The sequence below is a fragment of the Gobius niger genome (genome assembly GCF_951799975.1).
Source record: "Gobius niger genome assembly, chromosome: 6".
In the NCBI taxonomy this organism is placed as follows: Eukaryota; Metazoa; Chordata; class Actinopteri; order Gobiiformes; family Gobiidae; genus Gobius; species Gobius niger.
This window is the reverse complement of record NC_136857.1, coordinates 18,337,032-18,357,559: the sequence shown is the minus strand read 5'-3', so window position 1 is coordinate 18,357,559 and position 20,528 is coordinate 18,337,032. Positions and strand designations below refer to the sequence as shown.

Here is a 20,528-nt window from a genome sequence, read left to right as displayed (position 1 = left end):
TAGCCAATGAAAAAGCTCTCTAAATATGTGTTCTCTTGTTATCCCATATAAAGTATTATATAAATTTCATGAGACAGTTTGCGATAAAAAGTTAAATCACTACTACAGGTTCAAACATATTAAAAATGACTAGTAATCATAAAGTAATAGAAAATCTAACATACATAAAAGGGACAAGCTCTAAACTTGAAGGCCCTTTTTCTCCGATAGAATGAAACACATGTACTGACAATTACACAAAACAGCTGAGGCACAGACGACTGACAGGCAGACCACACAATTCATGAACCAAGCTTTACCGTTTTTTCCTTCATCCTACTGTACGTTTTAACTATAGATGATCAGTTATGTCATTGCACGGCAGCCCCTGAGTCCGAACACAATCTTGCTCTAAAGCCTGAATATGGAGCTAACAACATAGCTACTTTTAGCTGCTGCATTATGTAAATGGATAGATTCTGTGTTGTCAGAATTAGAAGAATCCAATTATTAGACGTGTGATTCAGCAACAATGGACAGAGGGCCGAGAATCTGGTGGCACACACTTCGATCCTTGATTGGAGCTTAATTAACATTGTCCAGAAGGCTTGCTAATTACTGTTTATACTGTTTGGCTGAGCTGCTTGTTGAATATTTTGCACAAGTGGCATGTAACAACATTTCCAATGACTCAAAATGAGTAGTTTTTGATCCCTGCCATCCATCATCAAAAAGAGTCGTTTTTTGTGTCTTTCCCTCTCATTTCTTACTCATCTGAATTTAAATGAATCGCCTCTGGCCTTGGTAAAAATTTGATGTCACTTATGACAGAATCTCATCAGGCAGACGAACACGCTGCCCTGCTCTGAGTCCCGTCTGGCGGTGTTGTCTTCTGCTGGGCTGGACAGGGCTTGGCACAGTGCAGGAGCGGGACAGATGGCCCTGTGTGTGATCTAGGGGGAGGTCCGGAGTGGGGGCCAGCAGGGACACTGGCAGCTGATGAGCCCTGGCCCCATGTTCTCTGTCCCTGAGTGGGACTCTCAGGGAGATGGGAACAGGACGGGCCACCCAGGTGTCAACCAGACCCTGCCTACTCCAAAAAACACAGCCAGATGTTCCATTACCCTTGCTGCTGCTCACTGCACTGTCACACAACATGAACTGTATTCAATGCACAGCTGGGACTTTGGGAGTATTGGAACTGTAGGCCAAAAGCCTGAGTAAAAACAAACAAAATAACACAGATTTGACCACGGGCCCAAAATTGGGTCAACATGAAAATGTTTTACAATATTACGTAATATTTAATATGTTTTACTATTACTCTCTAAAGTACTAAAACATCATGTAAACCAGTAGCTTGGGAGCTACCAGCTTGCCGGGCCTTTCTAGGTAGCTGGCCAAAGACTTTCTACATCTTCTGTTTGTTCTGAACATGCTGAACACAATCTGCAAACAGTTTGGTCAATATTGTAAAGTATAAGGACTAATCTCAAGTCATTTTCTTTGAAATAGTAATTCTCCTGGTTGAAGTCCACCAAAGTTGCATTTTACACAAGTGTTTTTGAAGAAAAAGTAGCTCTCCGTCGTTCTTGTTGTGTAAAAGTAGCGGTTGGAGAGGTAAAAGGTTGGAGACCCCTGATGTAAACAATGTAATAAATGACTGTCTAACAGTAAACTCTGGTTGTGTTACCACAACTCAAGCTGTGTGTAGCAGCCAAAATCGCTCTATGCAAATGTCTGCTCTGAAAGGAGGCTAAACATGATGTAGTGCACGAATGGTTCCAACATTGTGTCTGCCTCAAAATGCAAAAAAATAAGTTAACTTACTTGAATTTCCCGCAATGCAAAACATGGCAAGACCAAACAGATGCAACATTAGAAAAGTATGGCATCGTTAACTGACTTATTTTACAGAAATCCAAGGCTCATTTATTTTTTCAATGAAAATTTAAAAATGACCTATAACATCGGATGTAATTTAGCATTAGTCATGAAGTGTTGAGCACAATACAAAACATTAGTCATGTTGTGCTTGAACACAATACAAAGCATTACCATAAAATAACAATAATGCACTTGATGAATTAGCTGATGAATATTTCTCTGAGCTTTAAATGGTGCTGTAGAAGGTAGGTGGATGCGCAGTGGAAGTCTTTTAAAAGCCTCTACTGTAGTGTGTGCCAGCGTTTTGGGCAGATTGTTTTGATGGATGGTGACAGCGCTGTAGCCAAACTGCACTGTGTTGATGTGGTTTGTGCTATTCATTCCGCTGTTGCTGATGAAGTTATCACAGCTGTGCTCCCCATTTCACCGAACGACTGCTTCACAGCTTACGGCGTAAAGAAATTCATCAAGCCATCATAGATCAAGTAACGGTGTCGCGCATGGCATTGAAAAAGTTACAAGGGCGAGCTATCGAGTGGCGGTATCCCGTGGCAGCCGCTGAAAAATGCATTTATTCCAGCCTGCCTCCTCCAATGCTCTGCTCTGGCTGAGCTTATGCTTTCCATGGTTAGTCAGCACTCCCAACGCTTTGCCAACTCAGCTTTTTATTCCGTGCCCCTGGAAATTGAGTTTCGCTGGCCCTGTAATGTACTCAAAACTACATCTGCAACTCACTGATAAATCTACGCTTTGTTGAGCCTGACGGATGACTGTGAATATGAAAATTCACTGTGGCATGTTTCTGTGTCAGGGTAGGGTGGAGGTCACTCCATTTTTTTCCTTTTCATTCCCAAGCTAGCAAAACTATTTGCCTTGGCATTTTAGTTTTGTCTCGTTGGGTTGAGGAAGCGTGGTGTTTGCACACGCTTGTTTGCACCAGGCTCCTGGTTCGTTTTGTACCTTAGATGTGTCTGGCGCCATAGCAATACAGTGTAGATTAAAAGCACAGCTGCTCTTCCCATGTGTCAACAATAGCTATTATTTGCTAGGGGAGACCAATTCAGTGCGGGCATGTGTGTGGCGACATACTTTAAGCTTGATAAATACCACAGGATGACAGAACGTTATTGCAGAGTGGCAGTTGCAGTCTCGCACTCCAAAGACCAACGTATGATTGTTAACCAGACCTGGACCAGAACCTCACAGTGAAATGTCACCAGCCCTCCCTTTCTTCATCGCCCCTCTTTTCCCCTGTTACTGCCTCATTTCTCTGAACTGTCAACGAATCACAGTTCCTCTCTTTCAATTTGCCCACCATGTTACCTCATTCCACAATGCGCTGCCCCGGGGGATAGTGGGACAGCAGAAGCAGAGTCCAGGCCAGGCCCGTGGAGAGCTGATAACCTTTCAGTGTTGCTTTTGTGCGCTGTGTAAAGAACAATCAGTGCTTATCAGCGTCGACTACAGGCGAATGCTAATTCAGCGCCACGACAGGCAGAAAAGAATAGGACAATCTGATTATCTGCAGTGACAGAATTACTACTATTTTAGTAATTGGTCATATTCTTTTTACTTTGGCATTTAAAACAATTACCTCGCTGGCTGCCTCCATCCAAAAGTGTATTTGACGATACCTGTCGAATACAGTCAAATGGAAAGTTGAGAAATGAATTGTTATGCATATGTATTTGCTCATTGTTTTTGTTTATTTTGTGAGTGTGTGCTTGATTGTTAACCAAAGTTGTGGGAGGGTTTGTTAATGACTGACACAGAAAATGATCCTCAGCAAAAGTGAATGTTCAAACAATATTTTTTACGTCTCCACCAATACCTGCTGCCTGAGAGAAAGAGCTATACATTATGGGTACAATTATAGTAAAAAAGACAAGAAAGTTCCATGATTTAATAATACTTTACCGCTCAGCCCTATACCAGAAAATTATTCAAGGACCATTTGAAGTGGAGTTTAATTTAACAAAATGTCAAAAACATAAAAAACCTCATTGTTCTGCTGCTGTGAGAGAGTAATTTAGGAAGCGGTAGCTGGTCTGTAAAGGTTACCACCACAGGCATTTCAGATTTCATGGCTCCTCAACGAGATCCAAATTAATGTAGTGCAGGCTCAGAAGATCATCCACATTTGAAGACGTGTCCTGCCTATTTTGCGTATTTGCTCTTTGAGTCTCAGAGTTCCTCATAAGATTGTGAATTGTCGTCTACTCATATGATGTGCACACCTGTTACTCATGCCTAACTAAACCTAAATTAACCAAACTACTATTTGGTTAATGTTTAGTGTATTATAAGAACACGTTTATAATACGTGTTCATTGGGAGACAAGATTTTAAGAAAGTAAAGGAAGAACATGAAGCATTTGTTGGCAAAGCAGGACAATGATGGAATAAAAAAAAAAAAAAAAGTATTATCACTCAAATAAAGTAAAAAAAAACAACATGTTTTTTCCATTTGGCCAATTTGCATTTTTTTTAAATAGAAAATCTACTATAATGTAATGTTTATATTAATTCAATAATGACAGTGACAGACTTAGTCCCAGGCTGTTTAGGCGTGTGTCTGAGCTCATGTGGAGTGGAGGTCTTCATCTGCTGCCTGACAAAGAGCTGCTCTGAATCCAGTCTTAACCGTTTTGCTTTAGACTTTAGTATTTATATAAAAATATGCAGTACTGTACAGTGCGGGTCACCCCATCCATAAGTTTGATTTAACGATCTGTATGTTAGATAGACCAGTCGTATCAATACACTTTTTTACTTCTTCTAAACACAGTTTGAAAGTTATTTATCTATATTTTCTGTCAGATTATAAAACTGGGAGACAGAGGGGGACATAGTACTATGCAGTAGAAGTAGAAGTAGAAATAATCTTTTTGATGGTGCACCATCACTGCAGTGTTGTTGTTTATTTTATGATATAAGCTCTTGTTTATAAGAATATGGTATACTATGTTGGTCACCCAAACACAGCAAAACACCAATTTAGATCAGCTTAGGACGCCTCTTGCACACATACACCAATGCTTGCTCTGCAACATGACGAGTACTCTGAGATTGGTGTAGTCATATAAAATGTAAAAAAAAAATGTTTTTGTTGTCACCAAAACTTTCAGGTTTTTGATATAAACATGGTGCAAACCATTGTATTCATATCTCCAAATGTGTATATTGTAAATAACATGTAAATAACATGTGCATATTGTAAAAAAAAAAAATTTGGTGAAATATTTTTCCCTATGGGTTCAGACATCATGTGACGTAGCTAATCAAACACACCCTATAAGAACTGGGGTGTGTAAGTAATAAATACTATTTTTGGGAGCTATTCAGTTGTGCGAACACATTCTCATATTCTTTATTCTCTCATGAATGTTTAATAACTTGTTTCCCCTCTGTCTTTTGCCTGTTTAGCGCGCATCGTGAGGAGCCGACAGTGGTGCGAGATGGTCCCCTGCCTAGAGGGGGAGCTCTGCAGCCTCCTGTTCAACCGCTCAGGATGGACCTGCACCAAGGGCAGCGGCCGCATCAAGACTGTCACGGTAATCTACATGACAACTCATTAATGCTCTCCATATGTGTGAACATCACTGCTGTGAACTCCTCTGAGCCCTGGGGAGAACGTGACGTTTTAGCACATGGCTAGATCCAATACCTTCCACTAAAACAGCATATTTGTCTTCAGATATAGAGTAAAAAAATACTGTGAGCAGCATCCAACTCTGAGGTCTGGAGCTCCCACACTCATTATTTTAATGGCAAACTCATAGCCATAGCCTTTAATATTAATGCGTTTGGTCGACTGCCAGTATAAAGGATATAGAAAAGACTGAAGTTTGAACATGACTGAGCTGTTAGATTAGCTCTGCATTAGCATTAAGGATTAACAGAATAAATTTGAAAGTTTTCTGGCTACTTCCCAAGATTAAAGCTTGGAGTATGTCTAAAACAGGTAATGTTGTTACAGCTACAAACTTTGTACAGTGCAGATTCTCCTTTAATGGTTCTAGACTGAGGACGTGTCTGCCCACTGACTTAAAACTGCAGGCTGACATGAAACAGCTTGAACAGAAGTCATGGTAACGCTGCATGAAATGTATGTTGTTGATGTGTAATATTACCCTTTCTTATATACTGCACATGTGTTAAATGTGTCTAAAAGGTGTTGCAAATGAGCAGTTTGGCTCTAACACTTACAGCAATGCATCTGGTTTGTCCAATGCTATTGTTATGTCCATATCAAACAAAGAAATACATAATTACAATGAAAGTCAAAGAAACATATACTGTATCTCGTCAAATGAAAGTGTTGCAAAAAGCCATAATACATTACATTCCTGAGCTGTGTGATTTGATCAAGTGGAAGTAGTAATTTCATTTCATCACAAAGAAGCTTTTCCCCCGTCCTAGTTATTCATTTTTAAATTCTCTTGCACTATCGGTGTTCCCGTATAAAAAGCACTGAACTTGCTGACGGGCTGTGAATCAGATGTTAAATTATTAACGCTAAGAATGGCTGAAAACTGTCTGTGACCTCTCCCTGACACTATAAGACATGCAAATGAACACAAAACATTTTTAGCAGCACCTATAGTGTCATCTGCTCCTCTGTGGGCTCTCCACACTGTGTTTATAGTCTGCGCTGCCAGAGCCCAATGTTGCTATTATGGCTGCGCGATGTAATAACTATATTCAGAACTTATTTTAAGCACAATGAATATCAAAGCACTGGGACGTTTCTAGCGATGATGGGGGGATGATGCTGTTCGGGATCCTGTGGCGGAACTATTGCGCAACCGTGACTGTGATCCATAAATACTGTATTGGCAGTTTAAAATCTGGTGAAAGTCATGCTAATCTCTCATATTAGAATTAAACGTTTTATGTATAGCATCAAATTGTGGGGTCTCAGATCATTTGCTTATATCTTGTGTCCGTCAAAACAACAGAGACAGAGCTGGGTTTAGAGGCAGCTTCAGTTTAAATTAAGCCTTGAGATTCTCCAATACATGGCTATTTTAACACAGATAAAAGGTGTTGTCCTCCCTTTTCTGTGGTCTAGTGAATTCCATAATCCAGTTCTTATGGAGAGAAGAATAGACTAGAGAATAACCAAGTTTGGGTGTTTTCAGTTGTCGCTTATAGAATGACCAACAATAGTCCCTCCCCTGGCACCATGTTCTGCCGGCCCACGAGTGAGTAGCCATGGATACAGTCTCCTGTGCCATTCGCGATACGCAAGCCCTGCAATTTCACACTGTGCGACTCTGTGCCTGCCTGATGCATAAAGAGTTCTGTTCTCTCAGCACTAAAGACGTGTCGGCACTGGGCCCACAGTGTGAACACAGGAATAATCGTTATCCCGTATCAGCTAATTGTCTTGATTGCTATGGCAGTCCATGTTAAAGAGTGTTCTGTTACGTAATGGGCTTTTTACTTCCAAAGCCAGAGATGAATGAACAAACAGATTCTCCCATGGATTCACTGGTTTATTCTTTGGGCTCGTTGGTTTCTCCATTCATCAGGCAGCCATACGCAGAGTTCGGCTCTCATTATCCGGCCTTTCTGGGGAGAAAAAGAGATTCTCTTGGAGATTCTTGACGAAGTGCACACAGTACAATTACAACAGGATTAAAAGCAACAACAAAAAAGTTAATTCAGCATTATCTCCCCTTTAAATAGCTCCTGACAAACATTTTGAGTAGCCAATAGTTGCTCAAATGCAGTTCTCATTTTTCACAGTGCAATGTTTGAGGTACTCAACTGCATGAATGTCTAACCTGGCATCTTGTGATGCAAGTGACACTAAATCTATAGATTTCATTCATACTTCTTACTCTGAGACTTAAAACTTTTGGCCAAAAGCCCTAGTTAGTGGCCTTCAGCAATCACCTGGCACTTCTCCCAGTCCATCTATTCAGTGTTCCTCTTTTCTGTCAGTGTTGTTAGTGATTCAATAGGATAATCATTATAGTTGTTTACTGTTTTGACAACATACCTGCCCTAACAAGCCCACTATGCTGTCAGGTACATGCTCCAGGCTGTCTGCTACAACTAATTGTGGAAGCAATTAGTTGTACTTTAATTAGGTGTTTCGTTCAGTCTGCCCACCTCAGCAAAGCAGCCCTTCGTGCATACTGCACAGTGGTTGCTTGTTTTTTCTTCTCGTTTTCTCGTCAACAGAGAATTAAGGAGCAGCTATCACTGATCTGCTAAGAGAGACAGAAGAAGACCTAGAACATCAGAGACAGATGGAATGAGACAAGACAGTGCAGTCAGTTGATACGTACTATCAGCAAAACATGACAAGCTATAGCCAAGCACCAAGAAAAGCCTCGTATAGTCAGCTGCATGCAGGGTCAAAGTGTACCCTGAGCCTGATGCTGTTGCTTTGTGCTGTTTGTATACCTCAGAGTCTGCCCATTCATATTTAGCTCCCACTCTTTCTGTCCCTCACCCTGTCTGGGTGCTGATGTAGAATAACAGCTCTCTTATCGTAGCGCTCAGTTTGGGATTGAATGTTATAATGCTTCAAATCAGTTTTGAACTGTTTTGTTGGTTACCTTCGAACTCCAGTATTTCACATTCTATTAGTTTATTACTGTAGTAAGACCTGAGACATCTTAGCGACACTATCCCAAGTTCTGTACAGATGCAACATGAAGCATACAATACTCTGCAGTTCCACTGCATATGCCACTGCATCCTCAATTAGCCACTCCTCAGCAGACTTATCGGATAATAGCTTGCCTTTGGTTTTTGAGTGGGCAGAGGTAGGAAGGGTTTGGCAGCAAAACAAACGAGGCTTTTGTACTAAGACCCAAAATGGGAGGAAAGCACATTTGGGAAGATAAACACAAATGAGAAATCTATAAGACCATTGATCACGCTGTGAGTGAGAGAAACAGATGTGAACAGGATTCTTATTTCCTTATCCTTATATACTCTTATAACTTATTCTTATATAAAAAGTAAGTCTTCAGCTTGTCTACATGGAGCTGTTGACAAAAGGCAGCCAAATATGAGATTTGAATAGGTTAGGTTGTCATCCAAATCCATTCTTCAATAATCCATGGCAAAATGTATTTCCTGTGTCTAGCTGCTCATGAGGAGAATGCTTGTGTAACAGTATTATCCAAAATGTCACACAGTGTGCCTTTAACTAAAGAGGCTTCCAACTTTAACAGAAAAATGTTTTTTCACTACTTTCCTTAAACATATGATGTGTTGGCTGGTTTGCTGCCTCATAATTTGTTCTCGCTCGGTGAGTATCATACTGTTTGCAATGATTTTGTCTGAGATGTACTACTGAATGTGCAATGTGGATGGCAGCTTACGTCACCATTTCTGTTCATTATCCACTCATTTTGCTTTCCAGTATAGTAATCCCTGCTCTTGTCCTGGGATACAACTTAGAGAACCCCTGGTTAGTTCTAGGATAATCATTCATTCTCACATTCATTCACCAGAGGCAATTTACCAGTTCACCGATACATCTCTGTCTTTGGACTGTATAGGAAGAAGCTGGAGTGCCCAGAGAGAATCCATGGCAGCCCAGAGATTGACCCTACAACCCTCTTGCTGTGAGGCAGAAATTCATTTTGCATTTTTACATACATTACATACAGTTCTCTTCATGCCATGTACATGCTTAATTTGAATTATGCACATTTCTTATGAACTACCAACATGCATAGACTGTGAGAGCCACGTATGTTTTCATATCCCAAATGCTGATTAATGGAGACAGTCTATAACTTACTTTTACAAAGCCTCTATGTCATTGGAGAAATACGGCACCAATTCTTAGTGAACTCAATCAATATTTTCTGAAAACTATATAGCTTTACACATTGACCTGTTTAATACTTATTGTAGAGCCGCACAGTATGTTTCTCTGTACTGGCGAATGACCTGTAAGTGTTGGAGGATTAGCATCATCTTAATGAAGCTCACATACCTCAAGGACTAGAATGATTTGGGAATAATATCTGATTAAGTATTGCAACTGTAATTAGACATTGCTCACACTTTCAGAAGAGTTACATTTGTCAGAGGCCTGAATTAATAACAGCTAAACTACTAAAACGTATTGCGCACTCTTTAGATTGAATCGCCTTTAATCTCACTGATCTACACACCGCCCTGCCTTGTTATTATAGATGATAAAGCAATTGCAGTGGACACGAGAGGACACACCTGCAACAGTGTCCAATCCCAGTGTTTACCCCGCAGTGGCACCATGGGGTCACAGTCTCCTGCCTAACCTGTTAATGGAGTTTGCATATGGCCGCTCTCCACTGCCAGCCAGCCATTAATATGAATCACCCTCTGGAGGCTGGTCCCCAAAAACAAGTCGGCAATTTGTCTTCACTAGCCAGCCGCTGAAAGGTATGATATTCTCGGAGGCGGAGAGCGAGCGAGGGGTGCAGGGGTGTTAGGGGCATTATGCACTTGACAGCAGGGTGTGGATGGGAAATGCAAGGTTACATAAAAATTGGATCTATAAAGGGTGGGATTTGGGGGCCGGTGTGGAATATCAATGAGCAACATTCATATGCTTAAAAAAAAAGTTTCAAATTGTATCCACCCTCGGTGTTGGGTGTTTGTTACATGGCCTTTATTTTATTAGAAAATCTTAAATAAAGATAATCGCAAACATGCACGTAGAAACAAATGTTACACTGAGATTTTTCTGTTCCATTCTGGCCGGAGGGAAATGTCTTTGTTCTACATTTTAGCCATCCTTCAGCCTGAGCCGCTGTGGCAACCTGTTGGGAGCAGTGCCCAGGGACCCAACTCCCCTGAGGCAGAGTTTTAGGGATATTTGGAAAGTTATAGAAATGTTCTGTATTGATTTATTCTCTAATAAATGACAAATTAATCATTTTTGAGTATCTACCAATCAATTGAAAATCAATCAAAACCTTATTTATAAAGCGCTGTAGTGCAAAGTGCTTTAACAATAGCCGATACCAACCCATACCAAGAGACTTTCTTAAAGCAGTACTAAGTAACTCATGCCCCTAGAGGCCATAAGCCCCACTGCAGGTGTCGTAGCATGTTGCGTTTTTTTACTCATTAATTGTTCGTGAGAGTTAATACTACGCTGACAGAAAAGACAAAGGGAGAGAGGGATATTATACTGTACATCCAATTACACAATGGAGATGTTTTTTTTCACTCAAACTGTGCTGTAAATTCTGTTTAAGTGGCGCTAACCCGCAGTTAGCTTTTCCCGTTAGCCTGTTAGCTTCTTCTTTGTGATTCCATTAATGTGTATTGGTGGCTCCTACCCGGAGGCAGCAAAGTTGCATATGTGGTTTTCTGGCCAGAGACACCAGGGGGACATGAAAGACCCCCCAATCATCCCAACATTTTTTTTTTTTTCTATCAACTTTTTATTGGTGTGATGCCATTATTGCAATTTACAATTTTTTCAGTATAGTATACAGGCATAGCACATTTCCCCCCCCCCCCCCATTTCTTTTCCCCAATCCCTCTTGAGATGGGCATCATATCTGTTGAATCATCAAATGACACCCAAAAACAGATACACTGAAAAATCAAAACAGAACAAATGGAAATGAGAGCAAAAGAGAAAATCCCATTAACACTTATATTACCCCCAGAGGTACTCCAGAAAGGATTTATTAAGGTAAACAAGTTACTTAATGCTGCTTTAAAACGTGAGTGAAAAAGTGCATCTTCCTCTTGTCTCCATTGTGAGATCAATAAAGTCGTTCTTGCACAACGAGATGTTGCATAAATATCAATTATACCTATTAATAAACTGTAATGGAAAAACATTAAGGAATAATTACTGGACTGTGTTACACTGAATATCCTTGGCAACATGACTACGTAAAGAAGTCATTACAATCATGTGTGATTGGATCATTAACTATAATACAGACACTTGGCCACTCCAACATGTAATTTGTTTAGCTTTTTTATTGCTCCTGCAGGAGCCAGGATTCGAACCGCCAACCTTCTGGTTATAAGACGATCTGCTCTACGATCTGGGCCACTGTTGTTGAGCTCTTTTAAACAGAAAGTCTTCTTTGATGATATATTACTGCACAGTGAAAACTAGCCGTAGGCATCAGTGGTCCGTGCAGGACGCGTGGAAAATATATTCCTTTAAATCTTAACCATTTTTATTGCTGCCATTTAAACCCAGGATTTTTGTTTCTACAAACAATATAATGTTTCTGTAAACCCATCAGAATTTGTTCTCCATGCCAGAGTGAGCGTCAGTCACATTATGAAGTCGAGCCAAAAATGTTACTTCACAGGAATGAGGCAGTGAGTTCAGAATTATAAGTATGGCATTCTCCAATTGGATCATTTCCGCACTGAGGTTTCTAATGCAGTTCAACCACCCGACAACACTTCTGAGAGCCTTCCCACGGATCCAAGCGCACCGCCAAACTAATGCCAGCTAAAGAGTAGATAAGAAAAGTATCAATGTTTTAGTTGAAACATCTTGAATGCTGAGAAAATTCAGCATCGGAAACGAAAATAGAGCAACAACAAGTTGCATACTGCTGAAGGTTATTCCATTCTCCACGTTGGATAAATGATACACTAGACAAGTCAGAAAAACAACCATTATCTAACCATGTGACCTACATAGCAGCGCAACAAATATAATAATGTTGTTCAACTTTGACACTGCGGATCTGAAGTGCCGTGTTTCAATCGATGTTTACACAAGCACATTTGTTGAGACAGGAGATCACGTACACATTGTATTTAATTACAAATAGTAGCACACTTCGAAATAATTGCTTTTTTTATCCCCCAAAATTAGAACTGAGCATCAAGACCCGCAGTGTGAGCATCGCCTGTGAGTCTGAAGTTGGTTGGTTGCAGGCTGAAGTGCCCAGAGAAAATCCATAGCTTACCATAGATTCCATGTTTACAGGTTTGTGTCCCTGCAGGACATCCAATAAACCTGTAACCTTAATGCGGTGAGGCAGTAAAATATAATTTTATGTTGAGACATTAATGGTGGGGTCTATGTTTTTGCATATTTTAGTAAAACAATATAATGAATATGGAAAGCCCAGAATGGAGAATGCAAAAAAAAAAAAAGTAAATAAATAATAAGCTTCTTCTTTTTGTGTTTGTCTTGGAGTGAAACATCTTGTGCTGTGGGGTGCGTCTCTCAAAAGTTTGTTCTTGTAGAAGCAGAGCCCAGTGGGTCATAGAGAGTTGCGTCATGTTTTACACTATGTTTTGCTTTTTGGGTGGGCCCCCTTTTGGTGTCATGAGCTTTGTCCCAGTGACAGTGTGGGCCAGTGCTGCTGAAAACAAGAACACATTTCAGGCCTTAATTGACACTCAGGTTATAACTGTAGGATGATGTTAGATACATTTCTTGCACCCAGAATGACTGAGTATTGGCCACCACCCACAACATTTTTTTGGTGATAGTGTAATTACGTAAATTGATCCCCATGGAGTCAAAAGATAATTTGATAATCACAGCAAACTAATAGCAGATTGTCTCTAAATGAGTTGCATGTTATAAAAAAAAAGCTTATATCCAGCTCATATTCCCTGGCCATAGAATAAGAAAGTGGCTCCCTCCTTGTTTATTGTAGTGACAAGTGCTCGAGGCTGTATACTTTGCAGAACAGTCCTAATGTTTCAGAATTATGAGACAAAATTGACAATTCAAACGCTCAAGTGTTCGGCAGTGTGTTTCCGAAAGCAGATTGATTGCGGCTGGCATACCAATAATGTCTCTACAATTTTTACATTTTACGAGACAGCACAACGGGCAGTTACCACAAACGCTCTCATAGAAAAGCGCATTCGCAGCAGCCGGTCCGACATTGCATCCGCACATAAACAGAATATGTTTGTTGTTTCCAGTGACTGCTTTGCATTCAGGGTTAGTTTCCTCACTGCACAAACATCTTGATTAGGCGCCGTAACAAGGCGAGGTGCACAGGATCAGAGGGTGAACCCGAATAGCTACAAATGTAAAGCCGAAAAAGCACACGCTCTTCATTACGCCGCCATATGTACTTGTCCAATTAGGCTAAGTGATGGAGCTGTCTGCAGAAGTGTGAGCACCGGGCAGACTGTATGAAGTGCGTTACGTAAAGGCGGGCTATAAAGGTATCAGTGTGCGCGGCGCAGTCGTGTGTCGCCATGGTCACTGCTACGCTGCATCCCTCTGACCACAGACTTCTAATGAGCTCCTCCTCAAAGGCAGCGTGGCACTATGCAGCAGCCGGAGCAGGCCGCTTTGAACTACAGCTACCACTGTGTGAGGTGGTGTGGAGCAAATACAAGTTGTTCCAATTACTGAAAGCGCGGGATATAAAGTTGTTATTACTTCTAATTGGCGAGAATGACATCATTAGTAATAGTAGGTGACAGTGTTCGCGTCTCCATTAGACTTCGAGATATCGGATTCGTAGATTAGTATTCACAATGTGTATCTTTTGGAAAGATAGTACAAATTGCATACAAGGAATGTGGGCATTTCAAACCAGAAAGGATTTATTTTTTACAGAACTGGGCACTGTGTTGGCTAAACGAGTTCTCGTAAGACATTGGAAAGATGCTACAAGCCCAAACTTAGATGAATGGTGTGATGAGTTAATTTACAAGTCTTCCGAAGTAACGGACAGACTCAACAAACTTTGACAATATAGCTATGGACAGCTGATTAACTGCTGGTTTAAATGAGGAAGATTCACATGTATTATACAGTTTTAATGCACGACGTGGAAGTGTTTGTCGTTACTATGGAAACTATGGAAACAGCTGCAGTGGAGTGATATACGTTTGTTTAGTGGTGACGTCACAGCTCTACTTCCGGGTCCTGAGATGTGCACTACAGAACTACAAAAAACTCTTTAATATCACAATCAATATTTCTGAAACTCAACGGAAAGTTACTGAACATACTTATTTATCAGGCCCATTAGCCAAAAAGGCTGTACCTACTGCTATGAAAGTAATATTCACCAAAATCGCTACATAATGGAGAAAAATGCAAATGCTGCAGCAGCTATGCTAACCCCGGAAGCAGTGACTTTCGTAAATAATACTTTATTAGCAGTAGGTGCGGCATTTTTGGCTAATGAGAGAAAGAAGTAGGTTCAGTAACTCTCCGTTGAGTTTCAGAAATATTTATGTTTTTTTTGGTTTCTTTCTTGCATATTTGCCAGTCTGCTAGTACCCGGAAGCGGAAGTCGTGATGTCACACTTAACAAACATATACGTTTGTTAGCGTAGCTGCTCCGCTAAACCCAGATGTAGCGAATTTGGTAAATATTACTTTTATAGCAGTAGGTACAGCATTTTTGGCTAATGTGCCTGATAAGTTAGTATGTTCAGTAACTCTCTGAGTTTCAGAAATATTGATTGTGGTTTTGAAGAGTTTTTTGTAGATTCTTGCACATCTGCCAGTCTGTGCGAACCCGGAAGTAGAGCTGTGACGTCTCCACTTAACAAATGTATAGAACATGATTTATCTGTTGCCGGACCAACTGTGCGTTTTACAGTTTTAACGCACGCCAGTTTGCCAATCAGAATTGAGTATTCACCCAGACCATGGTATAAAAGGTTATACCCTCTACAAAAATAACATTGATATGGTATTTCATCTCTGTGAACATGGGCAATAGTGATGCTACAATGTTTGTGGTGACATTACTAGCATTATATTTAGGGCTGTCAAAACTGAAGCTTAAACTTATGATTAATTGAGGGGGAGCCGCTGAACTAATTATGGATTTATAGCCATTGTTTGTTTTGGCCGAGCACACTGAAGGGCATTGATCATAGTGGCTGTCTCGGACATAGATTTATGAAATTGTTATTGGTTTGGGCTATGAATTGTGAACAGATGCTTTGACCTCTTAACCCCCACCTGAACCGAGCATATTTTCTCCAGTTTGGCTTTACCCAAATCTAATCTTGAAAAAAAGTGTCGAAATCGAGGATGAATATGCAACAGAAGAGTAACAGAAAAGTGACAGAAAAGTGACAAAAAGCGATGAAAATGTGATGAAAATGCAACAAAAAAGCAATGTGAAAAAAGTGACGACAAGGTGGCAATAAGTCGAGGAAAAAGATCCATTTAGATCAGTTTTATTATTTAATAGCTAACTAATCATATGACAAAAGTGTGTGTGTATCAATGTAATATTGTCACTTTTTTCCCCAAAAAATTGACCAAGTGAGTAATGTTTTTCTGTTCCTATGTTTTTGCTACTTTCAGTTAAACTAGATCTTAACATAAAAGTTATTCCAATTGTGTCACAGCCTGGGATTTTCTTATCTTTATTTTGTACTATTTTGCAAATTATTGTTTGTAGACTTCAGCTCAGTCATTGAGGCCGATCATTGCAATCATAAACTTTTCTGCGTGAGAGGGTTCTTTTCCTGGTGTAATTAAGATATAAATCTGCTTTATTATGGAATGATTGTTTTATAACACATGAACAGTGCGAGTTTTGCTTATTTGACAATCTGGGTTACATGTTATCATTTACTGTGTTTGTACATACACCAGATTAAATGAATGCCCTTCATTGTGAATAACTAAGAGGTTGATTCGACATTGTTCATATTTGAGTCATATTTGTGATTTACCAATGCAGAACCACAAATGCTATTATTTTGCATTGATCTAAGTATGTTTTAAATGATTCCACTGCTTCTTCATCGTGACCTAAATAGAGTTTGATGTATAGGGCTCCTATGTTCTGTGGGAGGGATCAAATCAGCATATTTTTTTTGTTTAGAATCAAATTTGCTTTCAAGGGCCCCTTCAGCGCTCCCAGGGCTTTTAGCCTAATTCAGCGCTTGTACGTTACTTAGCACTTATCTTCGGCATGCTCTGAGTGTTGTTATGCTTTATGGAAATGAATGCTTTTTGTTCTGCTGCGGATGTGCCTTGTGAACCCCTTTCAAAGACATTTGTATTCTCAGTGGGCTGCTGCGGTTAGATAAAGCTGCTCTATGATACTCCAATCACTCCCATTAATTGTTGTAGAGCCATGACCAGCAGCATTCATTTAGCCCAAATACCAGGCATAATGAAGAAGCTTAAGTAGGTTGTTAAATATACATGCATTAGAGCGAAGAGTGAAGCGGCCATAATTAGTTATTTACTATACTTTACTACAAATGCACCCATTTTCATTTAAAAAAAAACACACAGGTTAGACTAAACATATAAAATCTAGGCCACTGTAGCATACACATTCTCAAGCTTTAAATTCTGTGTGCACCCATATAACCAGTCCATCATGTCCAAACTGTTACTGCAGTGGTGTAAAACTCATTATGGGTCATGGACCGAATTTCTGCTGTGAGGGCAGGTTGCGGGCAGAACATCACCAATAACAAGATACTGTATATAGTAACCTGTGGGTACTATATAGTGCTATGTTTTGTGAAAATGCTGTACCACTTAAACATGTTTCAATCATTTAAATAATGATTTATTTACCGTAGTTTGGCTGGGGTTGCGACTTGTACTCAGGTGCGACTTATATATCAAAATATATAATTTCACATTGACAGCCGCTAGAGGGCGCTTAAGGCTTGTGTACCAGTTTCTGCTACTGTACGGTTGGAAATTATAAATAAAGCACTTATTTACTTACTTACTAACTTACTTACTTACTTACTTACTGTATATATTGGAAATTTTAAAAAGGATAACGTTTGGAGTCAGCGAGAAACTTGTGCGGGACTGGCAAAAAGCAGAGGTTACTCTTGCTGCAATGAAGAAAACACATATTGCTCATCGCTGGCTAAAAGCTAGATGGCCACAGCTAGAGGAACGAGTTTGCAAATGGGTGCTTGAAAAACGTGCTGCCGGGAGAGGCTTGGAGTCTATGGCACAGTTACGCCTCTATTCCCAGGTAGTTGCCAAGGCAGGTGCAACTTAAACTCTGAAATGACTTATATGTTTTTTTCCTTCTTCATTATGCATTTTTTGGCTGGTGCGACTTATGATCCGGAGCGTCTTATAGTCCAGAAAATACGGTATTCAGGTACTCAGTTACCCAGACAATCCCATGCAGTCTTGTCCAGTAGAACAACTAATCAAAAACTATTTGAGTCGTGCACGTTTGTGGAGGCCAACTCTCCTATAGCGTTAAGGTCTGTCAGTGTTGTCTCTTGTTTGAAGACTGTAGCTCACAGCAGCTTCACTGTGTCCTGCTTCTGTTTTATTACACCCCACTGTGAGATCAGGCATATAACTCCTCTAGCTGCAGTAGCTCTGAGCTCTGTCAAGGGTTAGCACTTATTGTTGGGATGTTTACTTTTGTGAGCACACAGACATTTGGCCAAGCTTTAATATCCACAGTCTCTCAAACAGTTTCTCAAAGCTACACTTCTTTTTGTCCCCTTCCGCTAATTTTAATCAATGCTATGGTGGATACGAATGGGATTTTTACTTCCTGGAATGTTGATCTCTATTGGTTAGAAAATATAACTTACAGAGAATTGCCTCGGGGGCCGGATTAAACCTCCTCCCTGGCATCCTTAATGGGATGAAATATTTTATTTATTTTGCCGGGCTGAATAATATCACTGAATATGTCAGGTTGAAGGAGCACCAGCTCTCACAAGTTCTCCAATCTTATCTAAATCGATAGTACAGGGAAAGTAAGTCGTGATAAAGTTAACTATTGTATTCAGCTACAGGACACCCACAACTTAAAAAAGTGTGTACATATGCAGTGTTTAATATCTACGTCCACGTCATGGACATAGCATAACAAAATCTAGCGTGCTATATGTGTGTGTTGTGGATTGCGTTATCATTTGTTAACTGCTATGTCCGCTCTGGTAATAAAATAATCATTACTTAATTACATTAAAAGCTAAGAAAGGCGATACAACTTTTTCAGTCCCTGCTAAAAAGAAAAAAAACATATATTTTGTAAATATATGTCGAAAGTTTCTGGGACCAAAGATGTGTCCTTGTAGAACTCCCTTACAAGCAAATAGTGTGGATGTTTCCCTGTATACTTCTTCTATTCATGTCACCCAGGAGAATAATGTGCTTCTTTGGCTCGTCTTCATCTGTTTGTCGGCTGCACTGGCATCATCATTCGTCTTTGAGCAGACAGCGTGTGGGCTGATGCAGAAAATGCATTGGAATGGGTTAGATTGATAGCGATGTAAAGAAATGGAAGAAACAGCTCACCTTTGTATAGGCATTCAGATAGCGTATGATGGATCACATGGACTAAACGCTGCTCTGATCACACGCACTCCAGCGTGCATTCCAAAAGCTCTGCGCTTGTGTTTGTTTTGTTCTTTCCTTTTGGTCTTAACATTTTGTTTCTTCTCCATCCCTGTGGTGTCCCGATCATGCGCTGGCCCCCTCTGTTCTCCATCTGAGTGCAGGGATGACTGTGGTCCCCTGTCACTTTCAGCCACTTCACCACGCTGTGCCGTTTGAAGTTCTGTCATTGGCAGGCTTTGAACTGCCATTTTTGTTTTAGTCTGCACTCTGGTCACAAAAAAGTCTGAGGCAGTGGCTATTTCAGCTACAACTTTTGGAACTGAACCGGCAAACGCACACCCAGAAACCTTTCATGGCAAGATTCAAACTACAAACTCCTGTTATGCATTCATAACGTGCTAATTATTATTTAATGTGTATATTTTCAGACAAGATTGTATGTAAGCTGTAGACACTTTCTTGAAGATGATTTTCTGTCTCTTTCTTTTGCTGTTTTTGTTTTACGACTATGTAGTACTACACACATGGTGAAATCTCAAACAATTGGTGTCAGATTGTTAACAATAACAGGTTTTGGCAGCACTGCTGGAGTTGTTCACTCACATGTGCATCTCCACAGCGCTGCATTGTGCCAAACTTTTTGTATTTGTATTTTTCTGTTTTGCTTTCTCGTCTTTTGTTTGTAATTGCCAAATTACTACCAACTGATTTTCTTCAATTTCAGCTAATTGAGAAGTTATTCTGTTTATTTTCTATTTTTTAAGTGTAGCGAGCCACTTTACTGCCACTCCTGTCCCACTGCTCAAACGGTCACGTCCCTCGCAGACAAATCCGTATTTGTTTTCTACTTATGGATTCAGTTCTCCATTCGCCCTTGAGTTGACCAGTTTAGGTTTTTAATACATTTAAAGTGCAGATACCATTGAGACAGGTAAACACAATTCATCATTCTGTCTGAATTTAAATAACACCATCCAGATGAACTGAACCAGACACTTACAGGAATCAGACTTCTTAAACATGTTTTAAATGAATTGCCACAAAGAAGATTGATTACATAATCACACTGAGTGGTTAATTTAGTAGTAAGCAGAAACCCAGCCATTTTGACCTCTTTCTTTACTTACTATATATTGTATATATTTTAGTAGTAGTAGATGAGGAAGCTCCAAACCACAATTTATCATTTTTGTCCCATTTGGCACTATAAGCACAGGAATATATGAATAAGAAACACAAAAGATGGAAGGCAGTTTGCAGCGTTGGAGTGTAAATGAGAGCTTTCTGTGTGTTTCTCCCTTATGAATGATTTTCTGAATATAAATTTTTTGTTCGGAAGATTCTGGGACCATCATTCATTCTTGATGGTATTGATGCGTCATCATTTTTCTTCTTCTTTTTAACTGAG

General features: G+C 40.0%; 1 protein-coding gene across 2 annotated transcripts in view; it reads left to right on the top strand.

The window, feature by feature from the left end:
* Positions 1 to 20,528, top strand: part of tafa5l (TAFA chemokine like family member 5, like) — a 77,884-nt gene that overhangs the window by 43,610 nt on the left and 13,746 nt on the right. Inside the window, exons 3-4 of one of the 2 annotated variants that reach the window (XR_013792939.1) lie at positions 5,293 to 5,420; positions 9,396 to 9,461. Coding sequence is in view for 1 of the 2 variants with exons in the window: in XM_079557780.1 (XP_079413906.1) it covers positions 5,293 to 5,420 (128 nt within the window). In the remaining variant the exon portion in view is untranslated. The remainder of the gene's footprint in view (positions 1 to 5,292; positions 5,421 to 9,395; positions 9,462 to 20,528) is intronic. The other variant, XM_079557780.1, reaches the window with a different exon arrangement.